We start from the raw sequence: 27,278 nt of genomic DNA on the forward strand, positions 1-27,278 counted from the left end.
TTTGACTGGACTTAACTGTCCAGGGGTCCTTTACCTTAGTGGTACAGCACATACTCTGCATGCATAAACTCCCAAGTTCAATTCTTGGCTGGGAAAGACTCCTGCCAGTGTGGACTGAGAGATTTCACATCTTCCTTTTTCCTATGGAATTTTAGTTTTGAATAGTTTTATTCTAATTCCCCCCTCCAGCACAACTACTTCCTCCTTAGTGCCAGCCACAGTTAAGCATTTAACGCTTTTAAGATTAAGCACATATACCAGGCACCCTCAAAACCAGGGGTCTGCAAGGTTCACCTCGCCTGGGCCAGTTCACTCCAGGGGAGATCCCTCCATGGGCCGGATCGTGCCTGCAATTTCCGGCATCTGCCCAGATGTGATTTCTGGTGCTGCGGAAGCAAGTCCCCACGCTGTGCCGGTTTAATGCAGCGTGTGGGGACTCACTAAGCAGGCGGCTTGGTTTGGGGGCAGCTCGTGGGTCGGTTAAACGACCCCCGTAGGCTGCTTGTGGCCCATGGGCCTTAGGTTGCCGACCCCTGCTCAAAACCATGCTGTGTGAGCCTACTTTAAACCATGGTTTTAAGGAACGCTGGTTAGTTTTAGAGAGAAGTAGCAACTGTTTGCATCATCCTATTTGGGATTTTGGCTTCCATCTTCTTCCTTTGTGACTGTCTCATCTTCTCATCCTGGAAAAGTAGGAAGAGGAAGGAAGGCAGAATTCACAGCATACTGGAAACACTGAAAATAAAACCGTTCTTCTCCTTCACCATTGTCACAAACTGCCATATCCTAAGAGGCCGGCTGTTCAGCCAAATACCACATTAATCTAGCAAAACAAAAAACAGATCTCAGTCAGTAGCAAGTACAATTTGTAAGCCAAACGGATACAGACAGGTTACAAATATATAAAATGTTTTATTTACTGTCTTCAAGAAAAAGGAGTATGTAGTGAGGAGACGTTTGCAGGGAGGGCCATAGGGGTAGTAATCTACACAATCCCCTCCTCCTACTTCTCCGATTCAAATAGACTCCATTTCCCCTGCCACCCGCTTGAGCTGTGTTGTTAACCTGATGCCAGATTCCACCAGGAACCCCTGAGTGCCACAGGGTTGGTGGTACCAGCTAAGGAACGTGACCCCCCCCCCCGGGATAGTGGGACCCTGTAAAATGCAAAGTGCCATCAGCGCTGTGAGAACTTTCATCCTTCCATGTCACTCAAGTTCATCACTCAAATTCATCACTCTCTTCGGGCTCACGAGGGGGTTCTGCAAGGTGACCTGGAGGAGGGAATAGAATTCATTAGAGATCCTTTATAGTGTACATGATCCCTCAGGTCACTGCTAGCACAGTGCATATGGCACCTACCCTCTAAACTAGAACACAGAAATCATAACGGGGTGGGAGGAATTTGCCTGGCCTTGGCCATGCTCCATGGAATTGCCTTACATGTATGATTCTTGCTATAAGTGCCAACGAGTTCTGGGCTGATTTCTCAGACCTCATGCTATGGGAGGCAAAAGGGCCCACACCCTTAGAAAAAAATTGGAGCCCCCCATTCAGTGGTAGAGTAATATTGCTTTGCATGTATGAATTCTCACATTCAATCTCCAGTATCTCCAGTTCACCACCCATTATTATTATTATGGGCAGTTTCCAGATAAAATAAGATCGTATGTTGTTGACTACAACTCCCATCAGTCCCAGCAAGCAGTGCCAGTAGCCAGGGATGATGAAAGTTATATAGTCCCGCCCCACCTGAAGAGCCATCCCGGCACCTCTGGATTACAGGACCTGAGGGAGAAGGGCAGGAACACTGCCAGGCATAGCAAACAGCACTAGGCTAGGTTAGAGATACCAACGATCAAAAAGTACTTTTTCTACATAATACATGTTTTATAGAAGTCTCTGCCACAAGATGTGACGATGGCTTTTAAAGGGGGATTAAACAAATTTATGAAGGAACACTATTTTAGTAACCGTTAGTTACAATGACTAAACTGTATAGAACCTCACTACGCAATACGCTTCCCAGCACCAGGTAGTGGAGGAGGTGATTTGGTGGGTGGCAGACACCCCCTTCCTGCCCTCCTTGGCCACATTAACTCTTCCCACCTTCATATGAAATGCAGGTCGAGATGCAGACCCCCAACCCTTTTAAAATAAAAAAGAAACTTCCTGGTCCACAACAGGAAGGCAGGGCAAAGTCTAGGGTGGCTGAGGCTTTGTGTGACCCAAAACTACGGTCTGGGAAGAAGTGTGTGAGTGAGTGTGTGTCCCCTCTATCAAAGAAGGATGCAGTTCTTGATCTGTTTCTGTGAGAAAAGAGAAGTCATGCGTACAGCCTGAGGGTACTTGACCCAGAAGATGTTCTTTTTTGGCGCCATTTCGGCTACACGCCCCCTCCGCCCTCAGAAAAATGCAATTTCACCCTGAAGCCCTCTTGTGATTTGCTCCACTCCACTCTCAAGTGCAGTTGGCTATATTAATATTAGCCGCCTAGCCTTGTTACTCACCTATCCTAGCTTCTGTGGGGAACCTAAATTCTACACAGAAAAAATATGTCAATAGTAAAAAAAAATACTGCTTGGCATCTGAGAGATTGGTTTGAAGTATCTGAGATTTTGAAGGTTGGCATTTTTGACAAGGCAGAGTTCAGCTGCAGGCGGGGACGGGGGAGGGAGAAGAAAAGAGATAATGAAGAGCAGAGGCAGCTAAGGGGGGGGGGCAGGTATGACTGGAGGCCTTGAGAAAGGGGCACCAAGCCATCCTGGATACAAATAGCAGACTTTGAACAAGGTGGGTTTGGTAACTTCTACTCTCATGAGCGCTAGATTTCAATGGGTCTCTTCTATGTAGGATTGTGTCTGGATTCAATCCTGGGCATAGCTGTCAACTTTTCCCTTTTTTTAAAAAAAGGGAAATTCCCTTATTCCGAATAGGATTCCTCGCAAGAAAAGGGAGAAGTTGACAGCTATGATCCTGTGTGTTTCAGATTCTATGCACACATGACACCCAGTGCACAAGGCTCAGGCAAGAGTGCCCTTGCACCGCACATATGTTCAACCAAGAGAGCTCAACACCTGCTTAAGGCTTTTCATTCCATTAGGGAGGTGCAAAAATATGCACACAGAGTACTGGTGGGTGGGATGAGATTGAGGGGTGATGAGGAATTGATCTGCCCTTTTTGAACAAGCCTCTACGTAACCCAACAGGGTCGCCTGGGGGACTGACTAGTGCCACCCTCCATCCACAGAAGCAGCAGCGGGGAGGTTACCTTCCCCTGACGCTGCAGAAGCAAGCACATCCAGGCTGCTAAGCTCTCCGTCATGGTAGAGTGCCAGCCGCTCCATCATACGCCTCCTTGCTGGGTTGATGACGATCTGAGGGGCAGAGTCGCCTGCAGAGAGAAAGGAGCCAAGCACTGAGTGACAACTGGCCCAGATGTTAAGACCGTCATCAGAGGCCCAACTCTGGGTGCCTCTACCTCCTGATGGGAGGCAGTTCTTGCCAAGGCAAAGGTCTTCTAAGTAGTGTTACCACATTTATGGGACTCCCTTACTTATCTGTTTAGCTGGTGCTGACTAATGCCTAGGGTTTTACTGCTGCTTTTAAACTCAAGTCAAGAGATGGGAGTCCATGATGGATGGCAGTTTCTTAAAGGTGAAATATTGAAGGCCCAAATCCAGACAGTTCCAACAAGAAAGAAAAGTGGGAGGCATCTATAGAAACCAGTGTGGCTGCATAAGGGACATGAGCTGAGAGTTAAGCAGGGTATGTATAAGAAATGGAAGAAAGGGGAAATCACAAAGGAGAAGTATACAAAAGCAGCCAACAGAAGGGAGAAGGTCAGATGAGCTAAAGCTCAGAATGAGCTTAGGCTTGCAAGAGAGGCTAATAATAATAATAATAATAATAATAATAATAATAATAATAAAAATGTTTCTTTGGCTGTCCTTGAAGCAAGAGGAAGAGCAAGCAAGTAACAGGTCCTCTGCATGGAGTCCTCTATCGGGTGCCATTGGGTGACAGAGAGAAGACAGACCTACTCAACACCTACTTTGTCTCCGTCTTCACCCAAAAGGAAAGCAGTGCCCAACCTGGTGATAACATAGTAAGTGATGTAAGGAGGGAATTGCAGACAAAGAAGTGGTAAGAGAACGCCTAGCTTCATTAAATGAATGAGCTGCACGCAAGGATACTAAAGGAGCTTGCGGATGTCGAGCCTCTGTCTATAATCTTTGAGAATTATTGGAGAGCAGGCGAGGTCCCTGCAGTCTGGGAAAATGTTGACGCCATCTTCAAAAAAGAGAAAAAAGATCCAAGTAACTACTGACCAGTGAGCATGACATCAATACCAGGAAAGGTCCTATAATAGATTAACTAAATGGCTGGTCTGTGAGCATTTAGATAAGTATGCTGTGATTAATTAGACCCAGCATGGGTTTATCAAAAACAAGTCATGCCAGACAAGTCTTCTTTCTCTTACTGATAAGAGTTACAAGCATGGTGGATCAGGGGAATGCTACAGACATAGTGTACCTTGATTTCAATAAGGCTTTTGACAAAATCCCCCATGATATTCCTTGTCATCCTGGAAAAAAGTTACAAGTGGGGTTCTATCCTGGGCCCATTGTTATTCAACATCTTTATAAATGACTTGGATGAAGGAATTGAAGGGATGTTCATCAAATTTGCAGATGACACCAAATTGGGAGGGGTAGCTAATGCTGCAGAAGACAGAATCAAGAGTTCAAGATTACCTTAACGGATTGGGTAACAGGACCAAAACTAACAAAATGAATTTCAATATGGATAAATATAATGTTCTGCACTTATGCAGAAAGAACCAGCTGCACAAATGTAAGGTGAGGGGCACATGGCTTACTAGTAGTACATGTGAAAAGGATCTAGGGGTCTTAGTGGACCACAAGCTTAACAAGAGTAAACACTGTGATGCAGCAGCAAAAAAGCAAATGCTATGCTGGGCTGCATCAACAGAAGTATAATGTCCAGATCAAGTAAAGTCATGGTACCACTATATTCTGCCCTGGTCAGACCACACCTGGAATACTGTGTCCAGTTCTGGGTGACACAATTCAAGAAGGATGTTGACAAGCTGGAATGTGTGCAGAGGAGGGCAACCAAGATGATCAAGGGTCTGGAAACCAGGAATGGTTGAAGATGCTGGGTTGGTTTAACCTGGGGGGGGGGGGGGCGGAAGAGATATGATAGCCATCTTCAAATATCTCAAGGGCTGTCACATGGAAGATGGAGCAAGCTTGTTTTCTCCTGCTCTGAAGGGTAGGACTTGATCCAATGGCTTCAAGTTACAAGAAAGAAGATTTTGGCTTAATATCAGGAAGAACTTTCTGACACTGTTCAACGGACTCCCTTTCTGACAGTGGAACGGACTCCCTCGGGAGGTAGTGGACTCTCCTTCCTCGTAAGTTTTTAGGCAGAAGTTGGATGGCCATCTGTCATGGATGCTTCAGTTGAGATTCCTACATTGCAGAGGGTTGGACTAGATGATGCTGCAACTCTATGATTCTTTTTTGTTAGGTGTGTCTGCTATTTTACTGTTATTTTGTTAGTCATACAGGAGGGCTTTTAACTTGGTGGTGGAAGCTGTCTTAAGAATCTTGCATGGAAAGACAAAGTTATTTTTTTTAAAGGGAGAGAAATAGACCAATGAAGTTAAAATCAATAACAGGGCAGGAATTGTCAAATTCTAGTTGGTGGTGATACCACAGAACAATCTGGCCTGAAATGTGGAAGGGTGTCAAAAAAGAAGCATGTTAACAGGTTTCATAAGGGTAGCCAAACATGTCATAGTTCTTCAGATGCAACTAAGAGGAACACTCTTCAGGGTTCAGATAGTTGTCCCGTGACTACATTAGAATCTGCTTTTTATCACATCTTCATTGATGGGAAACGGCGCTCCAGGGTTTCAAATAGGAGCCCCTGTCAGGCCTACCTGGAGATGCCAGAGATTGCACCTGCAACCTCCTGCATGCAAAACAGGTTTCCTCAAACATTCTATCAAGTCAAAAATGCACTTTTCTAGGTAGTGGCCCATCTGTTTAATTTTATGAAAGAAAGAAAGAAAGAAAGAAAGAAAGAAAGAAAGAAAGAAAGAAAGAGGAGGAAGGGCCTTCCAGTCTTGCAGAACTGGGTTTAATACACTTATCTGCACACCTGCTTTAGAATCAAGTGTCCCCTATCCTGTACTATGGTCACAACCCCATTTAAACTCTTGTCTTAGCATTGCTGTGTGCGCTTTATTCATCCCATTTCCCTTTTAGGCAAATTTGTAATTCTTGGGACACACCCTAGGGCTCAAAATAAAATGGTAAAGAAGAACTGCTCAGTTTGCACAAGGTTATGAACTGATGTCATTTATCACGGCAGCTTACAGATAAAAATAAGAACTGCTAAAAACATAGAAAATTTAGAATTGGAATGCCACTGTTCTATAACAGTTACTTAATATTTGGTTCAATTAAGTACAATGCTTGAAAAATGCTTATTATTTGCCCATTATGTGTCCAGTCAGTTGGCCAAACCTCCCTGAAGAGGGGAGGTGGGGGGGGGGACGACTGAAGCGGCCTGCAGTGCCTTACCTAGTTGGCCTACAGAGATATTCCCTCTGGGCACACTTCTGTGGCTCAGCAGCCTCAGGCTGCCCTCCAGGCTTTCATCACTCTCTTCAGGCTGGTTGAGAGGCCTGGAGGTGTACGAATCCTCTTGCGGAGTGTGCAGCTGTCTTAGGGGTTGCAAAGTGGGGAAAGACTCTTTGCACAGCAGTAGCTGGAGCCTCTCTAGCTCTTGGTACACCTTAAAGACAGGAGGAGGAGTAAGGATTGGCTATCGTTGGCAGGGTGGGGGGCTCAAATAAGAAAGCACAGTAATTTCCCAGAATACCCAGCAAGGTAAAAAAAAAAAGTTAGGGGCAACCCCCTTGCAGACATAAAGTCACATTCTTTCCTTGGATCTATTTGTTCCTACCCCATTGTTGGCCTTAACACTCAGGGCACTGCTAATGCCCAAAGGACAGAAGGCAGCATATACAGTGCAGCCTTCCCCAGCCGGGACCCTCCAAATGGTTTTAGACTCCAGCTCCCATCAGCCCCAGCCAGCATAAGCAATGATCAGAGATGTTGGGAACTGGAGTGCAACCATATCTGGAGAGCATCCAGCTGGGAAACAGTCAATGTGCTGTTCTTTACACAGCCACCCTATATGTAAGCATGCAACATAACTGGCCTAGAGTCAGCAGAAACCACAGTACCAGTATAGAACCAACAGCTGTGGGTATAAAAGAAAATGCAAGGTAAATATGACAGCAGGTGAAGCAGGAGCCCCACACACTTATTCGCTGTTCCTAGGCCACTGGCTGCCGCCTGCACTCCCCATTACAGTGGATGTGTAGACCAGTCAGGACTGATGGACAGGAGGACTTGTCCAGAACGGCTTCCTGGGGCTGAAGCTCCTCTGTGGCACCCCCCCTCCAACAGGCAAGCTGGGGATGAAGGGAATGGGAATCCACTAACCTCTGGAAGGCGACAGGTTCCCTAGCCTTGCCCTGTGGAATGAGTATGTGTCTCCTCCCCACCATTCATGCTTGTGGTTCCCCACCTATTTAAAATGTTATGGCTCTGCCCACAGAAATGCACAGGTAAGGAAAAAACACATATATTCCAATTCACAGACTAAAATTCAGCCAGGACTGGAAAGTATCTTAAAACCCACAGCTCTTTACTGGCTCGGCTCCAAGCTCACCAGTAGTTGGCACAGAGAGGACTCGCAACAAGTATGAACAACACCCAGGCTTTGATTTTTGAGAGTGGGATTCTGTAATTGTGGGGGCACTAATAATACAAATACACCCTTGCTTGCCCAAATGGCTTTGGTAAGAGGGTGACCACCACCGGTGTCAGTTTTCCTCACAGCAAACATGAAACATGGCTAAGTATTATTGAGGACCTATTTGTAATGTCAAAGGAAGCTTTGCATATCCATCTTTTAGGATATTTATTGTGGTCCAAAATAGGCAGATGAAGTATCACATTAAAAACTTGCAGACACCGAATGGTTTTGCAAATTCTTCACCATAAGAGACAGAAAAACATATGTAACTGCAGGCTGCACTCTTTGGTGCTTATATAGCTCTTGGCTGTAAGAGATCTGGCTGCAACCGATTGACTTAAGTCCTTTCTAATGAAAGCTCCTCTGTTGTGGACTGTTAAAAACATCCCAACTGCTAAGAAGGTTTAAAAAACGAGCATAAAAGGTGTACGGAAAGATGGAGTTGTGTGCTGTTGGAGGGAAGGGTTTAGAAAAAAAGGAAGCAGTGGAACAACAGTATGTAAATGTTGCAGCATCTGTGTGAAACCAAACACTACAGAGAGAATAGCAAATAGTATGCAAGAGTAATGTGAATAGATGTACCTGAATGGGGAATGAACTTGGAAGTTAAACACAGACACACACAAAACCAAAATCACAGATTTACCCTGGTGTCCCATTTCACAGATGGGTCCAAGGCGGAGATTTATCCAAGCCAAACCCAGCATTAGTTACTGGAGCTCACAGAGAAGAGGCCTATATCAGGACTGGGGAACATTTGGCTCTCCAGTTGTTGGTGGACGACTTCTATCATTCCTGGGATCTTTAGTCCAGCAACAACCAGAGGGCCATAGGTTCCCCATCCTTGGCCAAAATGCTCCAGCTCTCACCTTCATGCCACCTACCTCCGTCATTGGGGGGCGGTGCTTGGCCCTTTGGTGGAGGCACCGGCAAGCCAGGCTGCCAAGTGCTGTGCCCAGTTGCTCTGGACAGGGCCCGGCCCGCGGGTCTGCGTGCTTCTGGTATAGATGAGTGCCAAGCTGAGCAACTTGGGAGAGGCTGGAAGAAGTTGTGGCAGAGGACAGCCGGGCTTCCTGCTCCTCTTCCTCCTCATTCAGAAGATCTTTCTGAAGGCAGAGAGGGATAATCCATTGGAAAAAGAGGAGGTGGGAAAGTCAGCAAGGATGGAGCAGCATCAACACTGACCGTTCGGTGTCAGAAAGAAAATAAGCTGCACATTAATAAATGAGCAGCGGGGGGAAGGGGGGGGACGGGGACGGACAGAATAACTTCTCACCAAGTACTTGCTGTGTCCACGTGAATCCAGCTCCATAGATCGTCTACCTGTCAAGATTTCCAACAGGACCTGGTAGGGGTGGGTTGGTGGGAGGAAAAGGAGCTGCACTTAAAATAAACTGGAATGCATAGCAAGGAGGGGAAAGAGAAATGGGGGTGGAGATGGTTTCCCTTCTTTTTCCACAATCTAGTTTAGCCAGCCAGACATGATCAGGCAATCTGAGGATCGCATCCCTTTGGGCTCACTTCCAATGCTCAATTTGTGTATTAAAATTGAAAGCCAGCAGCTAGTTGTCAACATGGGTTGGGCTGCAGGGCCAGTAGCATCAACTCTGCACACTGACTTGACCCTCTCAAGCCCCCCCCCCCATCCTCCCCAGTATTATGAGCAGGCAACTGAGACATGGTCAATCAATTCAAATTACTGTATACAGTCGGCGACAATTTTGTGCAAGGCCAATGGAAGCGCGACCACTGACGCGTGGGTCCTTTTGCACCCCGAAGAGGGCAGAATGGAAGTGGAACAAGCTTGTGTGCACTCCTCTGATGCATGTGGGGGCCAGGAACGGAACCCCCACACAAAATGGTCACTGCCTGTATAGCCTAAGGCCTTCACAATGAACGACAGAGGGCAAAAGCAAGGCATTTCTCTAAAACCACACAACACAAATCTATAAAACTCTACAGCATAAAAGTCTGCAACATAAAATTTAAAATTACAATGCATTAACATAACTGGAATAAAGCTTCTTAGCTGCCAGAGCTAATTTGGTTACCAGATGTATAATTTGTAGATATTTATCAGCTAGGAGTTCAACTATCACTTCCTGGGGGGGGAATCTATCAGAGTACCGATAAAGAACAGAATATTTAAAAAATTATGGGCAATTAACAAATGGTGCAAGACATCCTCAACCTGTTTGCATCCATAAATGCATTTCCATGCCATCGGAGGTATTCCAAGGTATCTCCCCCCTAAGGATGCTGAGGGCATCTGCTGAAACCGAAGCTCAACAAAGGCCCTGTGCAACTGTGGGCAAGTCAGCATCTCAAGGAAGTGAGGCCTTGAATGGTTGTCCTTAATTTGAGGGTCCCAAAGTGATCGTGGATGCTCTGGCTTGCTTGGCGTCATGGTCAAATATCCAATTTCTAAGTTCACGTGAATTAAGGGATAAATATTTCCCCTCTTGGAGATTTCAAGCCCTGAGCTTGTCTTGACACTTTTGTACCCAGCCTCCTGCCCTTAGCTGCTCCAACCAGCTGAGCTTGGTGAGAATATGGTCCTCAAAGGCATCAAGTCTATGCCAGTAGCTAAGATAGGCTGGACCAATTTTGGCCGCTATTGAGGGGAGACCCAACTCAGCTCTAAGATGAGCCAACAGAGTCCCAGGAGGACGCCCCAATATCTGCCTCATAAATTTATTTTGTTGGACTTCTCATTCAGATTTGACATCATCCTCAAATTTCAGCCTCATAAAGCATTGGTGCAGTATTCTTTGACACACAGATATTGAGGGCAGGATTTAAAAGCTGCATAAAGGTAAAGGGAACCCTGACCGTTAGGTCCAGTCACGGACGACTCTGGGGTTGCGGTGCTCATCTTGCTTTATTGGCCAAGGGAGCCAGTGTACAGCTTCCGGGTCATGTGACCAGCATGACTAAGCCGCTTCTGGCGAACCAGAGCAGCGCATGGAAACGCCGTGTACCTTCCCACCGGAGTGGTACCTATTTATCTACTTGCACTTTGTGCTTTCAAACTGCTAGGTTGGCAGGAGCAGGGACTGAGCAACGGAAGCTCACCCCATCATGGGGATTTGAACTGCCAACCTTCTGAGCGGCAAACCCTAGGCTCTGTGGTTTAACCCACAGCACCACCCACGTCCCTTAAAAGCTGCATAGAGGGTCTTATATGGACTTCTGATAAATTTACAAATTAGCTTATGCAATACATAAACTTGATCTATCCTTCCTAAATCCTGCTTGTTCGTCGTGAATGATGGCTTGATTACTGTCCCATTCTTGGAATTTATTTAATAAATAACCTGATTATAATTTGGAAGCCACATCTAGCAGTCTAATAGGTCTATAGTTGTGGGGGTATGAAAGGTCTTCTTTCTTGAAAATGGGAAGGACTATACTGGTACGCCAGCCACCCATAAGAGATGCTTCCAGTCGTGTTTATGCATGTAAATAGTTTTGCCAAAATTGGAGAGCAGCAATTTACGTCCAAAGAGAAAACCTCCAGAGGAATCATATATTCTCCTGGTGCTTTTCCAAGCCAAAGTGTCAGAACCAACTCTCCAATCTCTGTGGCGGAAACAGGTGGCCAGTTAGGGAGAGTTAAAGGGTTCTCTGTCTTGGAGGGTTTATATTCATTTTACTTCCAAAGATGGCACTAGAATGGGCAACTCACATTTCAGGTATTATGGGAGTAAAGACTCAAAAAGTTTATCCACAGAACCTCCTTGAATAGGTTCCAAAATTTGGAAACTGTTCCTCTCAATAGGAGCGAGACCCAAAGATTTTCAACGATTTTCATAATGTACACTTTTTTCCTCCCTTAACAATGTTTATATTCTCACCGTTGCTGTTGTAGAAGAGAAATAGCCTCACCTGAATGGGGGAACTGAACTTGTCTGATTAGGACAGTTCTTTTTTCTTGGACTTACAGTCCCTATCAAACCAACTCCATGTTTTAGGGTGGGAAGTGGGAATCAGAAATGGTCTACATTTCCTGGTTATATCCTGATGTAGCGCACAAACATTCCAAGTCCCTTCTAGAGTTTGCTGATGTAGCTTTTGAAGTTTGTCTGTGGTCATCATCTGTCTGATATTACAATCAATTTGATGGGTCCATTGCAGCCTTCTCTCAGCCTGGGAGTGGCCGGCCATTTCAGACTCTGTCAAGGCTCTTGAATGGATATGCTGCATTTGAAGAAGAGCCTAAAATATAATCAGCAACACACACTCCCTTGTCCGATATGTAAATATAGTAACCCTTAGAAAGGTCAAGGGGTACTATTAAAACATACCAACTGATATTTGAAAATTAAAGAAAAACGTTCATGGCCTGATTTAGTTATGGCACTGAGACACTGGCAGGGTTCTCCCCTTAACACACCTTAGTAGCTCACTTCCATTTTGCTTTGTCTCTCACACAGGACAGACAAAGTGCATAGCAGGGAAGGAGTCTTCCCCAAAGGATGCGCTCTTGCTGGGCTGGAGTGTGTTAAGACAATCAAGTGGTCAAGGGGCAACCCCACCCCCAAGTTGCCAATTCCTAGTTTGTACTTTCTGTCTCTGAATGAGCTAGACAGGCGAACAAGGGCATAGCTCCAACACATCCTATGACAGTTAGTCCTAGTAAGTGTTGCTGCAAGATAACAAGCCTTCAAAGTGCCAGAATTTTCACCTAGCACTGAATTCTTGGAAAGAACAGCTTTCCAAACAAAGCATATTCTTTCCAAGATCCCAAAAGAGGGAATTTTCCTAACTTGTCTTGTTCTCCCTGCGTCAACCTCCCCACACTACTGAAGTCCTGGGATGGGTGCTCAAAAGGCAAAGCTGCAGGCCCATATGAAATACGTGTGTGTGTGTGTGTGTGTGTGTGTGTGTGAGAGAGAGAGAGAGAGAGAGAGAGAGAGAGAGAGATACTCTTGCACTTCAGGGGGTTGGACTAGGTGACCCTTGGGGTCCCAACTGTACAATATTCTCTCTCTCTCTCTCTCTCTCTCTCTCTCACACACACACACACACACACACACACCGCTTTGAGAGCAATCCCTTTATAAATGAAAAGTGATATATCAGTTTTTTAAATAATATAAATCTCATTTTAGAAGTAGACGGAATGGACAGGAAGGAAAGTGTCCTGCCTTCATGGCGCAGTCTTTGCCAAGCCCCTCCTCTCCTCTCCCCATGTTACTCACCACACCAAAGCTGAAAACATCAATAGCAGTAGACAGCATCCCCGTCCGGATGTACTCAGGGGGCAGGTAAGCCAGCGTGCCCCGCACAGTCTGCGTCCGGCCCAGAGAGCTGCTCAATCCTCCCTGCTTTGGTCGGCGGCTAAAACGTGCCAACCCAAAGTCAGCCAGTCGGGGGGTAAGTGCCGCATCCAACAAGATGTTAGAGCTGCAAGTGGCAGGGAGAAATAAAGGGTTTGCAAGCAGCCTCTCACATTCCATTCTCCAAAACAAGCTTCATCAAAATCTTCTGTGTGTACCAATCACATTTTGAGCAGCATACATTCTTCATTTTGTTGCTATGCATTTTGTTCCAGTCATCCACATTGTGAGCCCAGAAAAAAAGAAATCAATCCCAGTTCAGTCTATTTTGCATTGCCCATTCTGCTCCAGTTACTCATCCGGGGAAAGACAAAAGCACCCAAGTCCTGCTCTCTGACCACTTATACTTTAATCCAGCAACTCCTCTGGCTGTCACCAGGCACTGCACACACCTCTAAGTATATATTTACAATCCTAAAAGGACTAGAAGCTTGCTTTATGAAAAACAAAAGATGAGAATGCTCAATATCACATTCTGTGCTTTTTCTGGAATCATAGCTCCAACTCTGCTTTTAATGGAGATTTGTAACATTTCCACACACACCCAAAAAATAGAACTTCAAGAGATACAGCTTTTTGGTTTTTTTTTTTTACTGAGGCAGGTATGTTCCAAAAAACAGCAGAGTTCCAAACTCTCTTGTGCTTGCTGAAGACAGGAAACTGCAGTGTCGGGAAATGCATGAAGATTTGTGGATGATGAGCAGATCATTTTTGATTACAAAAGCTACAGATTTCAGAAGCTTGGCTATTCTACCCATCGAAATGACCCTGACCTGCTTCTACTGTCTGCACCCTGCTAACTATTAAAGGCCCATCACAATAGCACACAACAGCACTACCTATATGGAAGAATTTCCACTTAGTGCCTTTCCCATTCAATAACAGACCTATCCTTTGCAAGGATGTGTCCAGAGTTTTAAAAAACTTTTATATACTAAAAACAAGAAAACTGGAATTCTGCACTCAGGCAACCCAAATTCTGCAACCTGCTTGAATTATGCAGATTTAGCAAGTTGCCTAATTTCTTTAACTCTGAGTAATTTATTCTGGCTTTGTTAATCACGGAGAGGGACAACTAGCGAAGCAGAGCACCCAAACCCCACCACTGGGAAATCTCATACATAAACCCTTCTGGCTTCTTCCATTTCAGCACTCGGCTCACACTTTTCAAAAAATAAATAAAAAATATGGGGTTTTTAGAAAGCAAAGTTCTGCAATGAATTTCCTTGTGGAATCACAGCATGTGTGCCAACACACGTCTTGTGACAATTCCCTCCTCCACAAGTCAAAGCAGAAGACGTGAAAAGCAGAACTCTTCCTTCTCGTGCACAAAGCAACAATCCTCCAGTTTGGTTTAAAATCATGCCCCATTTTCCTCCGTTCCCAGCCTGGGAGACAAGCTCTCCTCCTTTCTCACCTCTTGACATCACCATGAATAAGGCTAGGAGAATCGCTGTGCAGGAACTGAATGGCTCTGGCAGTGCCCACTGCTATATGCAGCCGCTGGGCCCAGGAGAGGCAGGGACCACTCTGAAAAACAAAAATCAAAACAGAAACAGTCTTTGGTGCCACCTTCTGAAGAACCCCTGGATAAAAGTATTGAGAAGAAGAACAGAAGTTCAGGTGAGTACCTGTCTACGCAAGTGGTCCTCCAAGGAGCCCTGAGGTAGGAAGACGTAGACAAGGCAGAAATGCCCCTGCTCAGCACAGTAACCAGCAAACTCTACAATGTTGGGATGGCGGAACCTGGGATACACAAGGGGCAGCGTTAAGGAGAAGCAGCTCAAGCTCCTCCCTATGTCCCACCACAGTTTTAAAAAAACAAACAGCAAGCCTCATGCACAATCCCTGTTCCTGAAAAACCAACCCAATAACCTTCCAATTCATAGTTTTCAGGTCTCACCGGGAAAGTTTTTCCACCTCTGTGACAAAGCTGTTCTTGATTACAGTCCAATCCAATTCTGCTTCCTGTCAGCCAGATTAGAGGGGGGGGGGGGAGAGAGAATAGATAAAGATGATCAGTATCACACTAGGAGCCCACCTTCCTTCAGAAGAAGTGGCAAGGCCACACTGGGAGGCTGAAATCAAAGGATGTGGGGTGGGAATGAAAGAGAAGGACTGAGTTGGTTCCCTTCCAGCCCCACACAACCAAGCACAAAGGACACTGGAGGACACAAGGAGATCATGAGTCACCAAGGGTCCCACTGGCCCTGCTGCCAGGGCACTCCAAAGACTCAAGCTGCTAGAAGGCGCTTCAGTCAGAAATGCTGGGAATTTGAGCTGAGACCTTATATGAGCAAAGCAAATGCTAACGGATTCATCCTTCCATGGACCAGATGGAAGAGAGGCAGGAAGGGTGTGGAAGGCAGGCCCTCCCAACTTGGTGTCCTCCATATGCTCTTGGGCTACAACTTCCACCCGCCCCATCCAATGTGGGCAGGAGTCATGGGAGTTCAAAACATCAGGAGGGTACCAGGATGGTGGAAGGGAATGCAAAGCCCAGTACTCTTGGGCTATACCTCTTTGAGCCGTTTGACAGCATAGACAGTGTTGCGCAGTCGGGCTTGGTACACGCAGCCAAAGCCACCTTCTCCAATTTTCAAGGTCTCTGAGAAGTCTCCTGTGGCTTCGCGCAGCTCCTTCAGCTGCCACTCAAAGGGGCAGGTAGGGGACAGAGAGTCAAGGCTCTAGAATTGGGAAGACAGAGAGGAATGAGCTTGAAAAGGGCAACATCCCACCTCAACATGTGCTCCTCAATACAGTCTAGCTCCCACTAACTGCATGGAAGGAGGGTTTCAGATTTCAGCTCCTTGAGCTCTTGTTGCTGGCAGGGAGTTGCTGGAAAGAAGCAATTATCCAGCATCAGCCCAGAAGTGATAATACTGAAAGGATGCAGAAAGAGAAAGAAAGGGTGCAGAGTAGAAACACGAGGGGGATCAGAAGAGGGCCACTAGCAGGCTTAAACAACAAGGAGAAAGAAAAAGCCACCATCCAAAAATGGCAGGAAGGACGGCAGGTACACAATGGGGAACTAAGCGGTAAAAAAATATGACTGAGGAAGAAACAGGTATTTATTTATTAAATTTGTATCTTGACTTACCAAAGGAGCAAAGGTAGCCCCATAACTGTGACAGACACTACCTGCTTTTACATATCTAGTAAAAGAATATGAGTGTTACAAACCACGAGGACTAGAAGTATTAACAGTAGACAAATGCTCAAGGCCGAGATTCTCAAGGACTAGATACTTAGTTCCATCATTCAGTAGCCCAGCCTACACCACCCTGGTCACCAAGCAGCTTTCCTTATGTTTTCCTGCACATCTAATTTCCACCCCCACCATCACATACACAGTCAGAGCCCAACTGTTCCATCAGGCAGCAGAATTAGGTCCATACCTGTTCATCAAGGCGGGTGGGAGGCAAAGGTGGGTTTCTCTGGCCGACACTGTTAAGGTGGCTGCTGGGAGGGGGCCCTGGCAGAGATAGCGGAGGACAGGAGGGCTCTGTTTGCATGGGGAAGAAGTGGGAATGAATGCCGTTATAGCTAGGGTACAAAAATAGGCCCTCCTCCAATTTTCAGCCCCCTCAATGATGTTTGCTCAAGGTGGTGGAAGCAAGAGTTGGAAAAACAGAACGTTTTGAAAAGCTGCAGGAGATACAGGAAAGACAGGGAGAATCACCACTTTTCTTCAGCGGTGCTTAAGAAGTTACATGAAAGGAAATTCTACCACCTGAATAAATTGAAATTAGTGACAGAGTTGCGGGTTCCGACAGACATCTAGTCTGCTCTAGATGGCACAGAGCCTGCAGAAGGAAGTGACAGGCAACTGGGTGGGCAGAGAATTCAACATCCCAAGAACCTCTCCTTTCACTTTAAAATTACGTTTCTAGCCTTCACAACATTAAAGGAAGACTTGAAAAGTGTGCAGGCAATGCTTGATGACATTTCAAAAGCTAGTTTATGTGTGGGTGCACACAGAATCTCCAGTGCCTTCAATGCCCTTTGTGTATGGTCCTTGGTGTTTCCTGTGACTGGTAGAAGCAGAATTGGAGGGAGAGAGGCAAAATGTTCAGAGTTTATTCCAGATGCAGAAATCAGCTTTCCTTGGTGCATAATTTTGGGCAGTCTTGGCATAGAATTTGAATTTTCCTTTAGCACACGGTTCACAGAGCCCTGGTATCTTACTTGTGTAAGAAGCAGCTCATGCTGAACACGTATCCAAGTGGGTCCTGTATACCTTTAAAAATAGGGCACGGAAATAATTATCTCCTCTATCAGTCACAAAAGATCAACTCACTACCCTAACTCTGCACCACATTCATACACGGCTTGCAAAAACAACCTTTCCATGATTTCTGGCTCCCAACAGGGTCAGCCTGGAGCATTTTGGTGCTTCAACCTAAACAAATCCAAATGGCCTCCTCTGAAAAGATGTTTCTTCCATGGTCCCTGTTCTATTCTGCAGCTACATAGGGAAAATTCTCAGTGGATTATGCCCCATGGGTCTGATCTGGCTTAACACTGCCCCAAGTCTTCCAGGCATTTCATTTCAGCCTCTCAATGGAAACGGGGTCTGTGGTTATTCACAGTTGCATGATTCTGTCCCTTGCAAAAGTGCGTGTGTTGTTTTTTTAGTGAAATCTCCCCACCTCTTTTCTCCACAGGGAACAAAAGAGCAAACTGGGAAATGTGAACACAGCACTAGCCAGAGAAGAATAGGTTAAGCTGCCTCTTTCTCCTCTGCCTGCTGCTCTCCTGCACTGGGCTAGTATCCCCCCCATGATTCCAGCCATCCATGAATGCTTTTCCTCTTGAAAAAGAAAGGGAGAAGTCAAATACATGCAATATATGTAATATATACTGTACATCTAATACATATACACTAGTCCAAATCAAAATTTAACTCTCTTACAGCTTTTGTTACCTATTTCTTTGAGCTGGTTGGGGAGAATTTCAGTTTTGTTATGGATGGTGGTGGTTACAAGGAGGAGCTCATATTTTAGTATTTCCAACTCATAATCCACCCAGAACCTTCAGGATGTTATTTCTGTATGAATGGCTTGGCCTTCAGACACACCTGCATGCCCCACCTTAAGGAGCAAATGCATCACAGGCAGAACTGGTCCACATTCTTTTGGTAAAGACAGAACTGTGTGCCTCTACTTCAGTAGGTTACCGTATTTTCCGGCGTATAAGACGACCCCCAACTTTTCCAGTTAAAATACAGAGTTTGAGATATACTCGACCGCAGATTCTCCACCCGGCGTATAAGACGACCCCCGACTTTTGAGAATATTTTCCTGGATTAAAAAGTAGTCTTATACGCCAGAATATACAGTACTTTCATATTACAAAAATGGGGAAGGCAGGGGAAAGGAAAAGGAAAGAGGCAGCAAATAGAGATAAGCATGCATTTTTTAAAAAATAATCAACCGATAAAAGTCAGGTTGCCTCCCTACTCTGAAAACTGAAGTTGCTGTGTAGGAAAATAAGGTACTGGCTGTTAGGCATTAGCGCTCTGCTTGCCAATGCCAGAGTCAGAAATAAAAATAATGAAAGCAATGAAGTGCATTATCATCACAGGGCCAAGTGCAAGAAAGAAGATCATCACATAAACCTGTAGTAGCTGTTGCTCCTGAGTGCTGAACCAAAATTAACTCAATCTTGAGCACTTTGGGCCCTGGACACTTCTAACTTATTAAATAAATAAATAAATGGGACATTTTCAACAAGGCTTGGAATACCAATAATCTAGATTATTGAAATCAAAGTCTTCTAAGACTTGGCACTTAAGCAAAACCAGTTTCTTATTATTTAGGTCTTGATCCGAACCTACAAACAAATTCAAAAGAGCCAAAAAAGGGGAGGAAAGAATGGTCTGCTTATGAATGAGATCTCAGAAAATACTTTTATCCAGAACTCTTTTGCCTTGGGGAAGGCCCACCACATATCCCAGTAGGTTCCAGTATCCTGGCACCCCCTCCAACATAAGGGGGAAGCTGCCCTGTGTGCAAAAGAAACGAATTGTGGTGTTGTACACCAGCAATATACTATTTTCCAGGGTTAGTTAATTGATTTGAGCTGTGCTTTATCCAATCTTATTCTTCTATCTGAACTCCCCAGTTTTGTTCCCGCCAGGACCTATGATTTTGATTTGAAGGGAAAGTAGCATTTTGAACATGTTTTTACTTCCCCTTCCAGTAAAAACACTACAGGTGGCTTACAATAATACTCAGGACATCAAGTCACCCCTTTGTTTGATGTGATGTATGGAGAGATCAAGCTGAAGGGCTGAGGAAAATTTTAAGTTTCCACTTTGACCCTTCCTCCCCTCTGGCATAATTGTGGCACTACAAAATTGAAGATACTTCTCTGTAGTGCCACAGATGACTCCTGGACAGGGTAGTTTTCATATTTTGCATAGTTCTGGCTGGCCTATTTCAATAAGAAAATCTTACTAAATGAGAAAAATTACAAAAATGAGCAACGAGAATAATCAGGGGACTGTAAAGCCCCCAGGATAAAAGGCTAAAGGCCCAATTTTCCCCACCCCTGTAAACTACAAAGCAGGAGCCCCCTTCTACTACAATGCAAAGTGTAACATTAAGAACCATGGAAAGGGAATTCCATCGCTTCTCATACACTGCTAGAACCTGAAGTCCCTTTATGTCTCTGGGATTCCCACCTGAGAGCAGGGAATTGAACTTGATGCTGTTCTGAATAGCCCAGCCCCAGCAGTGGGGATACATATGCTCTCTTGCAAAAGAGGATGCACACCAAGGAAGCCAAATTCTGCAGCCTACGTAAATTGTGCATATTAAGCATGTGTGCACATTCTTTTCTTTCTGCGTAATCTTGCTTCTGGTGGCCAAGGAAGGAGCCAAGAAATAGACCCTCCACCCCACAAGTACAGTTCCTGTACTTGAAAGGCATCATCACAGAACTGTAGAACGCACACACTTCTGGCAAGGAAATTAAAAAAGCACAAACCATTTCCAATATGCCCCACCCCCTTTCATTGCCCAGAAGTCCCATAATGAGAAGCTATGTTGGGAAAGAAGAAGCTTTAAATGAGAGGCAACTAATGTGCTAACCTCCAGATGGGAGCTGCAGCCCACGTCCCATTAGTCTCAGCCAGCATGGTGCAAAGTCAGGGGTGGTGGCACAACACCTGGAGGAGACCATATTGGCTACCACTTACTTGCAGTCTGGAACACAGTTAGCATTTCAGACAATAGGGGTGGGTCATGGCCTGATCCAAGGTGGGTCGCAACAGGAGTACTGCCACCATGTAAATATATTGTGAAAGATTAAGAAATGCATGTTTGGGTTAAAAGTGGGCCCTGGGTCTGAAAAGGTTGAAGATGCCTGCACCAGAGATTATACACCTTTACTATCATCAATAAATAAAGGCTTCCCCTAGCCATGACATGCATTTTTACCTGGTGCAGGTAAGGAAGCTTGTTTGTGGGGCTCCCAAATCGATTCCCTGACCCTGCTGCTGCCATGGCTACCAGGATCTGGGGCAGGTGCAGCACGTGGGGGCTCAGGTAGGGAAGGTGGTGGCTCAGGGGAGGCATGGGGGAAATGAGGAGACAGTGCACTGGGCATTGCAGGTTGTGGTGGTGGATGCCCTAGAAAAAGAAGAAGTGAGAAAAGATGTTAGACAGCCTCCAAAAACAGGAGGTGTCCTCGCATTGCCTTCCTTTGATTTCTCAGCCTGAGTGTCCTGTCTGCCTCCTCACGTCCCAACACTCGGTGCAACAGTGGGAAGAGAAAAAGTGTCCTGCAGCACGCAGAATTAATATCAACACACAAGCAATCCATGCAGGAACATCTTGACAAGTACTGACAACACACCCCTGGTCAATGGTTTGGGTAATGGGAGTTGCAGCTTAGCATCAGTCACTACTTAGAAAGCCTCCCAGACTTATCCACACGAAGGATAAGGCAAAAGCTATGTTTAAAGATGTAGTTGTTAACTGTTGGCTAGGACACTGGACCTGGAAGTCTAAACTAAACCCAGCCCAGGTACAGATATTCTGGTGACCCCTGGCAAATCACACTCCCTCAGCTTCAAATGGCAACTGGTGCCCTGTATCCCAAAGATGTTGCAGGACAGGTTTTCAAAATGTAGCACTTCAAAAGCTGTCTCTTCTTTGTTTTCTTCTCTTTTTTATTTCGCATCCTCTACTCAAGAGTCTTTATTAAGCTCCAGGGATTGTTTACTCATGGTGGTGGAAGAGGATTGATGGAGGACTCTGGGTGGGAGGTAGTGAAATGCTGGTCTCCCAGGACGAGAGGCTGGGAGGAGAAAGATCCCAGGTGAGAGCCAGGAGGGGCTACTACCTTCTGTGGGTGGTAAGGGCTAAGGACCACCTTTAAGAGAGGGCTCCATATTCTATTTATTTACAGTGGTGCCCCGCTAGACGAAAATAATTCGTTCTGCGAGTATTTTCGTCTAGCGGTTTTTTCGTCTAGCGAAGCACCAATGCAAACCATGGTTTTTGCTAGACAAAAAATTTTTTTTTCGCCTTGCGAGGCAGCCCCATTGACAAATTCGTCTTGCGGGGCAGCCTTCCGCTAGACAAATGCCTTCGTCTAGCGAGTTTTTCATCTAGCGGGGCACCACTGTATTAGTATTTTGGGTAGTGGTTTTTTTAAAAAAATTACATTACTTTTCTGTATCTTTTTGTATTTTTTAAAATGTAGCACTTCAAAAGCTGTATGATGATGAACCAAGATCTATAAAAGCCTCCAGTTGGGGCTTTTACTGCAACAAAATGTCCTTCTGGTCCAAAAGTTCTGTAGGAAATACAATGTACCTCCTTTCACCAGTAGGTGGAACCCTATTATTTCTTACAAGATTTACAGGTACCAACTATTGGCTGTTGGGATTTTCTTGGGTTTTTTTTTTTAAATGTGAGTTTTCACATTTCACTCTTTACACTTCAAAGAGCAATATTTCAAGTTTTTAGCTTAGTTTATGTTGCACTTTATAAGTTGCGTTGTATACAGTTCCTCTTTAGAAAAGCAACTAATAATTTAAAAAGTTTTATAATCCACTTTTCAAGACAAAGGATACAGTAAAGTCATAACACACACTTGCACAACAAATGCAGCAGGAGAAACAAGATATATAATTTCGAGCCTTTTTAGACAAGTATTTGAGCCGTAAAAAGTTTTAAATGCCCATCCAAATGCACCTGGGTGAGAACAATTCCTTTTTAAAAATTCTAAGCATGTAGGGCAATTGCTAGGTGTCATGATGGAAAGGAGTTTGATGGGCAAGAATGGCCATGACCTGAGAATGTAAACAGCAGGATTCTGGGACTGGGGCTGCAGGCACTACAGCAGGGGTGGACAGGGGCGGGGGGAAAGAAGAGGGGATGTTCCACCCCGTTCCTTCATAGTAAACAGGCTGGAAAAGTGTTGCTTGTTCTCATGGCTTAATTGCTCCAGATATACCAACCAATAAACTGAACTAGAAGAGGGAAGGCAGGTAAGGCTCATGATGGGCTCACATGAAGTGATGACATCACGTGGCAGATAAAGCTCCAAGTCCTCAAGGATCTGCACTAAGTCACCGACAGAGGCATTGCGGTTCATCCAGGCCCACATAAGATGCTGCGTCCGCCCATCCATCTTCTCATACAGGCGCAGCTCCACTTGATCTCGCACAATCCTGGAAGCTGAGGTACAAGAGAGCAAGGAAGAAATGCCAGTTATGGTTGAAGCATCTGCTGTCAGGAGGCAATACCAAGATTTTCTGGCAGGAGAACAAGCTTATTATCCATGTGCTATATTACAATTCTGTTCTACTCAGATTTCAACAAGGCACAGCAATATTTGTCTGCATTTTGCATCCACTTAACCTTCTTTCCCTGTCATAAGCAACTCCTCAAACCTATACTCTTAAAACATCTATACCTGGATACTGCCTTTTGATTCAAGCTAAGGATAGGTAACATGACCAAATCCAATCTCAGGAGCTTTGAAAATTTAGCCTCAAGCCCACCCCCAATTCCCTTATGAACTTTAGCAGTTTATCTTTAGGGGAAATGTTTTTTCTTTCCCCACCCCCACCCCAGGTATCAACAGCACAGGAAGTTGCTTTATGCAAAGGGTCAGACTATGGGGCACAGAATCATTTGACTTTCAGCAGCAATCTATTGGGCTCATGCAGAGGTCTCTCTCACAACCTATTTGCCTGTTACAGGTAGGTAGCCGTGTTGGTCTGCCATAGTCGAAACAAAATAAAAAATAAAAAAATCCTTCCAGTAGAACCTTAGAGACCAACTAAGTTTGCTCTTGGTATGAGCTTTCATGTTGCTACTGGAAGGATTTTTTTATTTTTTATTTTTTAACCTATTTGCCTGTTCTTAAAAAAAAAGAAAAAGAGACAGGGATTAATCCTAGAACTTCTTTGCGTGCAAAGCCTATGTTGTACCACTAAGCTAGGGCATCTTACAAAAAGCATATGCTCGGTCAGTCTTCTCTTCTCCCTCCATGGACTTTAGCTGGTAGCACTCTTCTGGAGCCAAGAAACACAGGCAACTGAGAATGAACAGCTGAGGTGCCCAAGAGGTTCTGCCAAAACCTCTGTTGCTATTTGTAAAAGTAAAAGCTGAGTAAAGTAGCCCTTTGCTTAAATTTTACTCGAGTGGAAAAAAAGTCAACATTGCTGGTCTTCAGCCCTTAAGAACTAAACAAATGTCCAAATCGTTGTGAAACAGGGAAATTACCGGTAATCCCTGCCTGCTCACCCAGGTTTAACAAAACACTTCCCAATTTACCCACACCTTGGATTTGGCTGCTTACTCTACCTCTTGGGGTTTTGGCTATAAAGCTGGGATGTGCTTGATACTGCTGGTTTTGCAGATTGCAGACTCACCAAGGGCTCTGAGTAATCATGTTTGACCAAGGCTAACCCAAGCACAGTAGGCCAGGTAGAAGAGCCAAATCAATTTCGCATGTGGTTCTGCTCTCCCACACCCACTTTCTACATTTATATTGGTTGCCACCACCATTTTGTCAAGCAGAGTTTCCAAACAGTAAGAAAAAATACTCTTATTCCCAGGCAGGGTCCAAACAGTAAAGAAGTGTCCAGCCTGAAACTGGAAGCTATGCCACATTGATCTCAGCTCCCATGTGTGTGTGGTCACAATTTCAGCTGCACTCAGTGCTATTTTTCTGGAAAAAGAGGTGCTAGAACGCACCTTCAACATCTCCCTTGTTCTCTTAGAATGGCAATGGCGCCGCCTGAGAGGTGCCAGAACTCAACTGAGAGGTGCCGGAACTGAGTTCCAGAGCGTTCCAGCTGAAAAAATAAGGCTGTATATGTTTATTTTTTTGGTAAATAAATTCCATTAATCCATTCACAATGTCATTTATGCTCTTCCAGAGGTTTTTGTAAAATTATTGGGCAGTTTCTCTGCCTACAAGATATTATCACAGATGCTTGGTTTACTTTTGCAGTTCTCAAAACTGAATTTGACTCAGCAGAGATCACATGCCTCTTCTTCAGAGCAAAAATGTTATAACATGAACAGAGTTGAGAAAAAGACCTTAATCCTATTGTTCTACAAACCTATGAATACAGAATCAACCCCTTCCGTGTTAAGTTTCAAGAGGTTCAGTGAATTGAATAGAAACAATATTTTTCTGATTGTTTGGAGTGGAATGGATCTAATAAATCTATTTAAATTGCTATTATTAAGGTAATGATTATTTTTCTCCTTCCTAAGTACAACAGAAAAGTTGTCCAAATATGAATGATTAACCTATTAAACTGGGGATAAAAAAACTAATATGAAAAGTTGTTATTCTAAAAATCTTCATCTACTTGCATATTAAAGTTATACCAGCAAGAATTAGTCTTTATGTAGAAAACTGTGATTTAAATCAAGCCTTACTGACTAGTGATTTAAATCAAATCCACCCTGCCTCCATTCAATGTAAATGCAGACAGAGCCCTGGTCTGCACTATTAAAACACCAAAACCATGTGACCACCTGTGGAGAAACACCAGTTGTGTGAACCAGCACTTCCACAGGGAGGGTGGGGTGAGCTGTTGATGCACTGCAGGGGGTTGGACTAGATGGCGCTTCATTACCTCCCAACGTTACAATTCTATGATTCTAACTCCTGCTTCTGCAGTTGAGATCCTGCAAATAACGGTGGTGGCCTGGACAGTCACCACATGGAAACCCTGGCTCATTCAAGGGGTGCTTCAGCCCACACGCCAAAGGGCTGCAAATATGCCTGGCCTCAAAGGGTGGTTGTTTTTAAGCAGTTTCCTGTGAAAAGTCACATTTGGTTCTCTTATTAAAAGATATCTAGAAAGCTGTCAATTATTATTATTATCAATAATATTAGCAGCTCTCCCACATAATGCCAAACCAGACCTGTTACAATTTTTTCAACCCACTTGAAGCGCACGCAGCCAGTGAAGCAGGCTGTTGCCCACAAGTTTGGGCCTCAGTAAGTCAGTAGCCTATAAAGGGGTCACCCACACCACGGTGTTGCTTTTTACAGGCAATATGTGAACAGAGCCTTAATACAAAAAGGCAAGTTGAGGCAGCCGATTCAAATGGCACATCCATGGAGTGCTATTAAAGGCATCATGGGGAGCAGGCAAATCTGACCCATGAGAGTCTCCTGGGTAAGCCTAACTAAAAAACACAGGAGGAGCTGCACAAGAGCACTTCATTAACCGAGGATGCAGGCATGTCTGCCTTGCTTGGATCTCTGTAACCTGAAGCGTCTGTAACCCGAGGTACCACTGTACAAACTTCATGTAAGCAAAAACTCTGGTGTTTGCTTGTGGCCATTCTAGCCAAAGGCTCCTCCATCCTGCGACCCCTTACTATGCCACACCAGATCCGCCTTCCCAGTCAGTAGCTTCTCAAGCAGCTGCTTTTTGTATTCCTCGCTGGTGAAGGTGGGGATGAACTCCTAACCTTACACAAGATCCTCCCTTCACCTCCACAGCTCCCTCCATCCTCCTACCGCCATCAATGCTGGCATGGACTGCAAACTTGATTCCTGCATTAATTGATCCAGAGCAATTTCTGTCCTGCGAAACAGAGACCTTCCAGCTGTAGAGAAGTGAGAAGGTTTTGTGCAGATCATCAGCAAATTATTTTCCTAGAGAGAGGGCCACTTTGAAGAGGGGGTTGGAGGATGATAGGCCGGTCACCTTCAACATCTCAAAATGGGTTGCCTGAAGGTACCATGGCCACAGCTGCTGCTCCTTCCACACATCCTTGCTGTCCTTGGGGTGGGGTGGATTTGCCACCTGGAGGACAGATTTCCCCCAGGACCTTTAAATGTTGATCTTCAGTTTGTGCAAAGCAAGGTGCCCATTTTGAGCTGCATGTTCTTCGATGCCTGCCAGCTGGCAGAGTTTCACAGAATTATAGGACTGCAGTTGGTAGAGACCCTGAGGGTCATCTAGTCCAACCCACTGCCATTCAGGAATCTCAACAAAAACACCCATGAAAACGGTGCTGTGTTCGATCAGACTAAGGGCAGTACAGAAGTGTGATAGTTTAATAAACAACAACAACAATTGCAATAGCAACGACAAGTGCATCTAGACCGGCAAGCAGTTCCCAAGGCGGTGAGCCAGTTGCCCCCAGGGGCAGCCCACCTTCTCCGCCCGCGGCCGCGGAAGGAGCGCTGCCCCTGACCAGGGAGGATCCCTCTCGCGGTGGCGACGGAAGCAACCCGCCACCTCCTCCTCCTCCTCCACCCACCGATCCACTCCTGAAGCGCGCTTCGTAGGAGGAGCGGCCGCCGCCTCGCGCGAAAGCCCCCGGGAAGCGCCGCCGTCAGGCAGCTAGTCCGCATGAAGGCCGGGGGTGGGCTCCCTCCCCTGCCCGCCCAGCCTCCCCTCCGCGCCCGCTCACCGAAGCGCGCCCACTCGGCTCTCCCCAGCGCGTCCATGACTTCGTGGAACTTGCACATGACGGCGGCGGGCACCTCGTAGAGGAAGCGGGACGCCCAGGGAGCAGCCATGGCCCCCCGGCCCCGACTGCGACTCTCGCCCTCTGCGCCCCGGGCCAG

General features: G+C 45.4%; 1 protein-coding gene across 3 annotated transcripts; it reads right to left on the reverse strand.

The window, feature by feature from the left end:
- Positions 1–892: 892 nt before the first annotated feature.
- On the reverse strand, positions 893–27,278 carry IRAK1 (interleukin 1 receptor associated kinase 1). 3 transcript variants are annotated; one of them, XM_033172934.1, is made up of 14 exons: positions 27,122–27,278; positions 22,733–22,900; positions 20,651–20,842; positions 16,604–16,710; positions 15,725–15,892; positions 15,109–15,173; positions 14,837–14,951; positions 14,623–14,735; positions 13,068–13,272; positions 9,140–9,208; positions 8,748–8,969; positions 6,618–6,831; positions 3,272–3,394; positions 893–1,274 (listed from the first exon to the last, which is right to left on the reverse strand). In XM_033172934.1, the coding sequence occupies exons 1-14, from the start codon at positions 27,228–27,230 to the stop codon at positions 1,222–1,224; spliced, it is 1,923 nt and encodes a 640-aa protein (XP_033028825.1). In that variant the 5' UTR covers positions 27,231–27,278; the 3' UTR covers positions 893–1,221. The 3 variants fall into 3 exon arrangements, with proteins under 3 accessions (XP_033028825.1, XP_033028826.1, XP_033028827.1); XM_033172935.1 differs by lacking the exon at positions 3,272–3,394; XM_033172936.1 differs by lacking the exons at positions 16,604–16,710; positions 27,122–27,278 and having other exon boundaries at positions 1,144–1,274; positions 22,733–22,880.

The sequence above is a fragment of the Lacerta agilis genome, chromosome 16 (assembly GCF_009819535.1).
Source record: "Lacerta agilis isolate rLacAgi1 chromosome 16, rLacAgi1.pri, whole genome shotgun sequence".
In the NCBI taxonomy this organism is placed as follows: Eukaryota; Metazoa; Chordata; class Lepidosauria; order Squamata; family Lacertidae; genus Lacerta; species Lacerta agilis.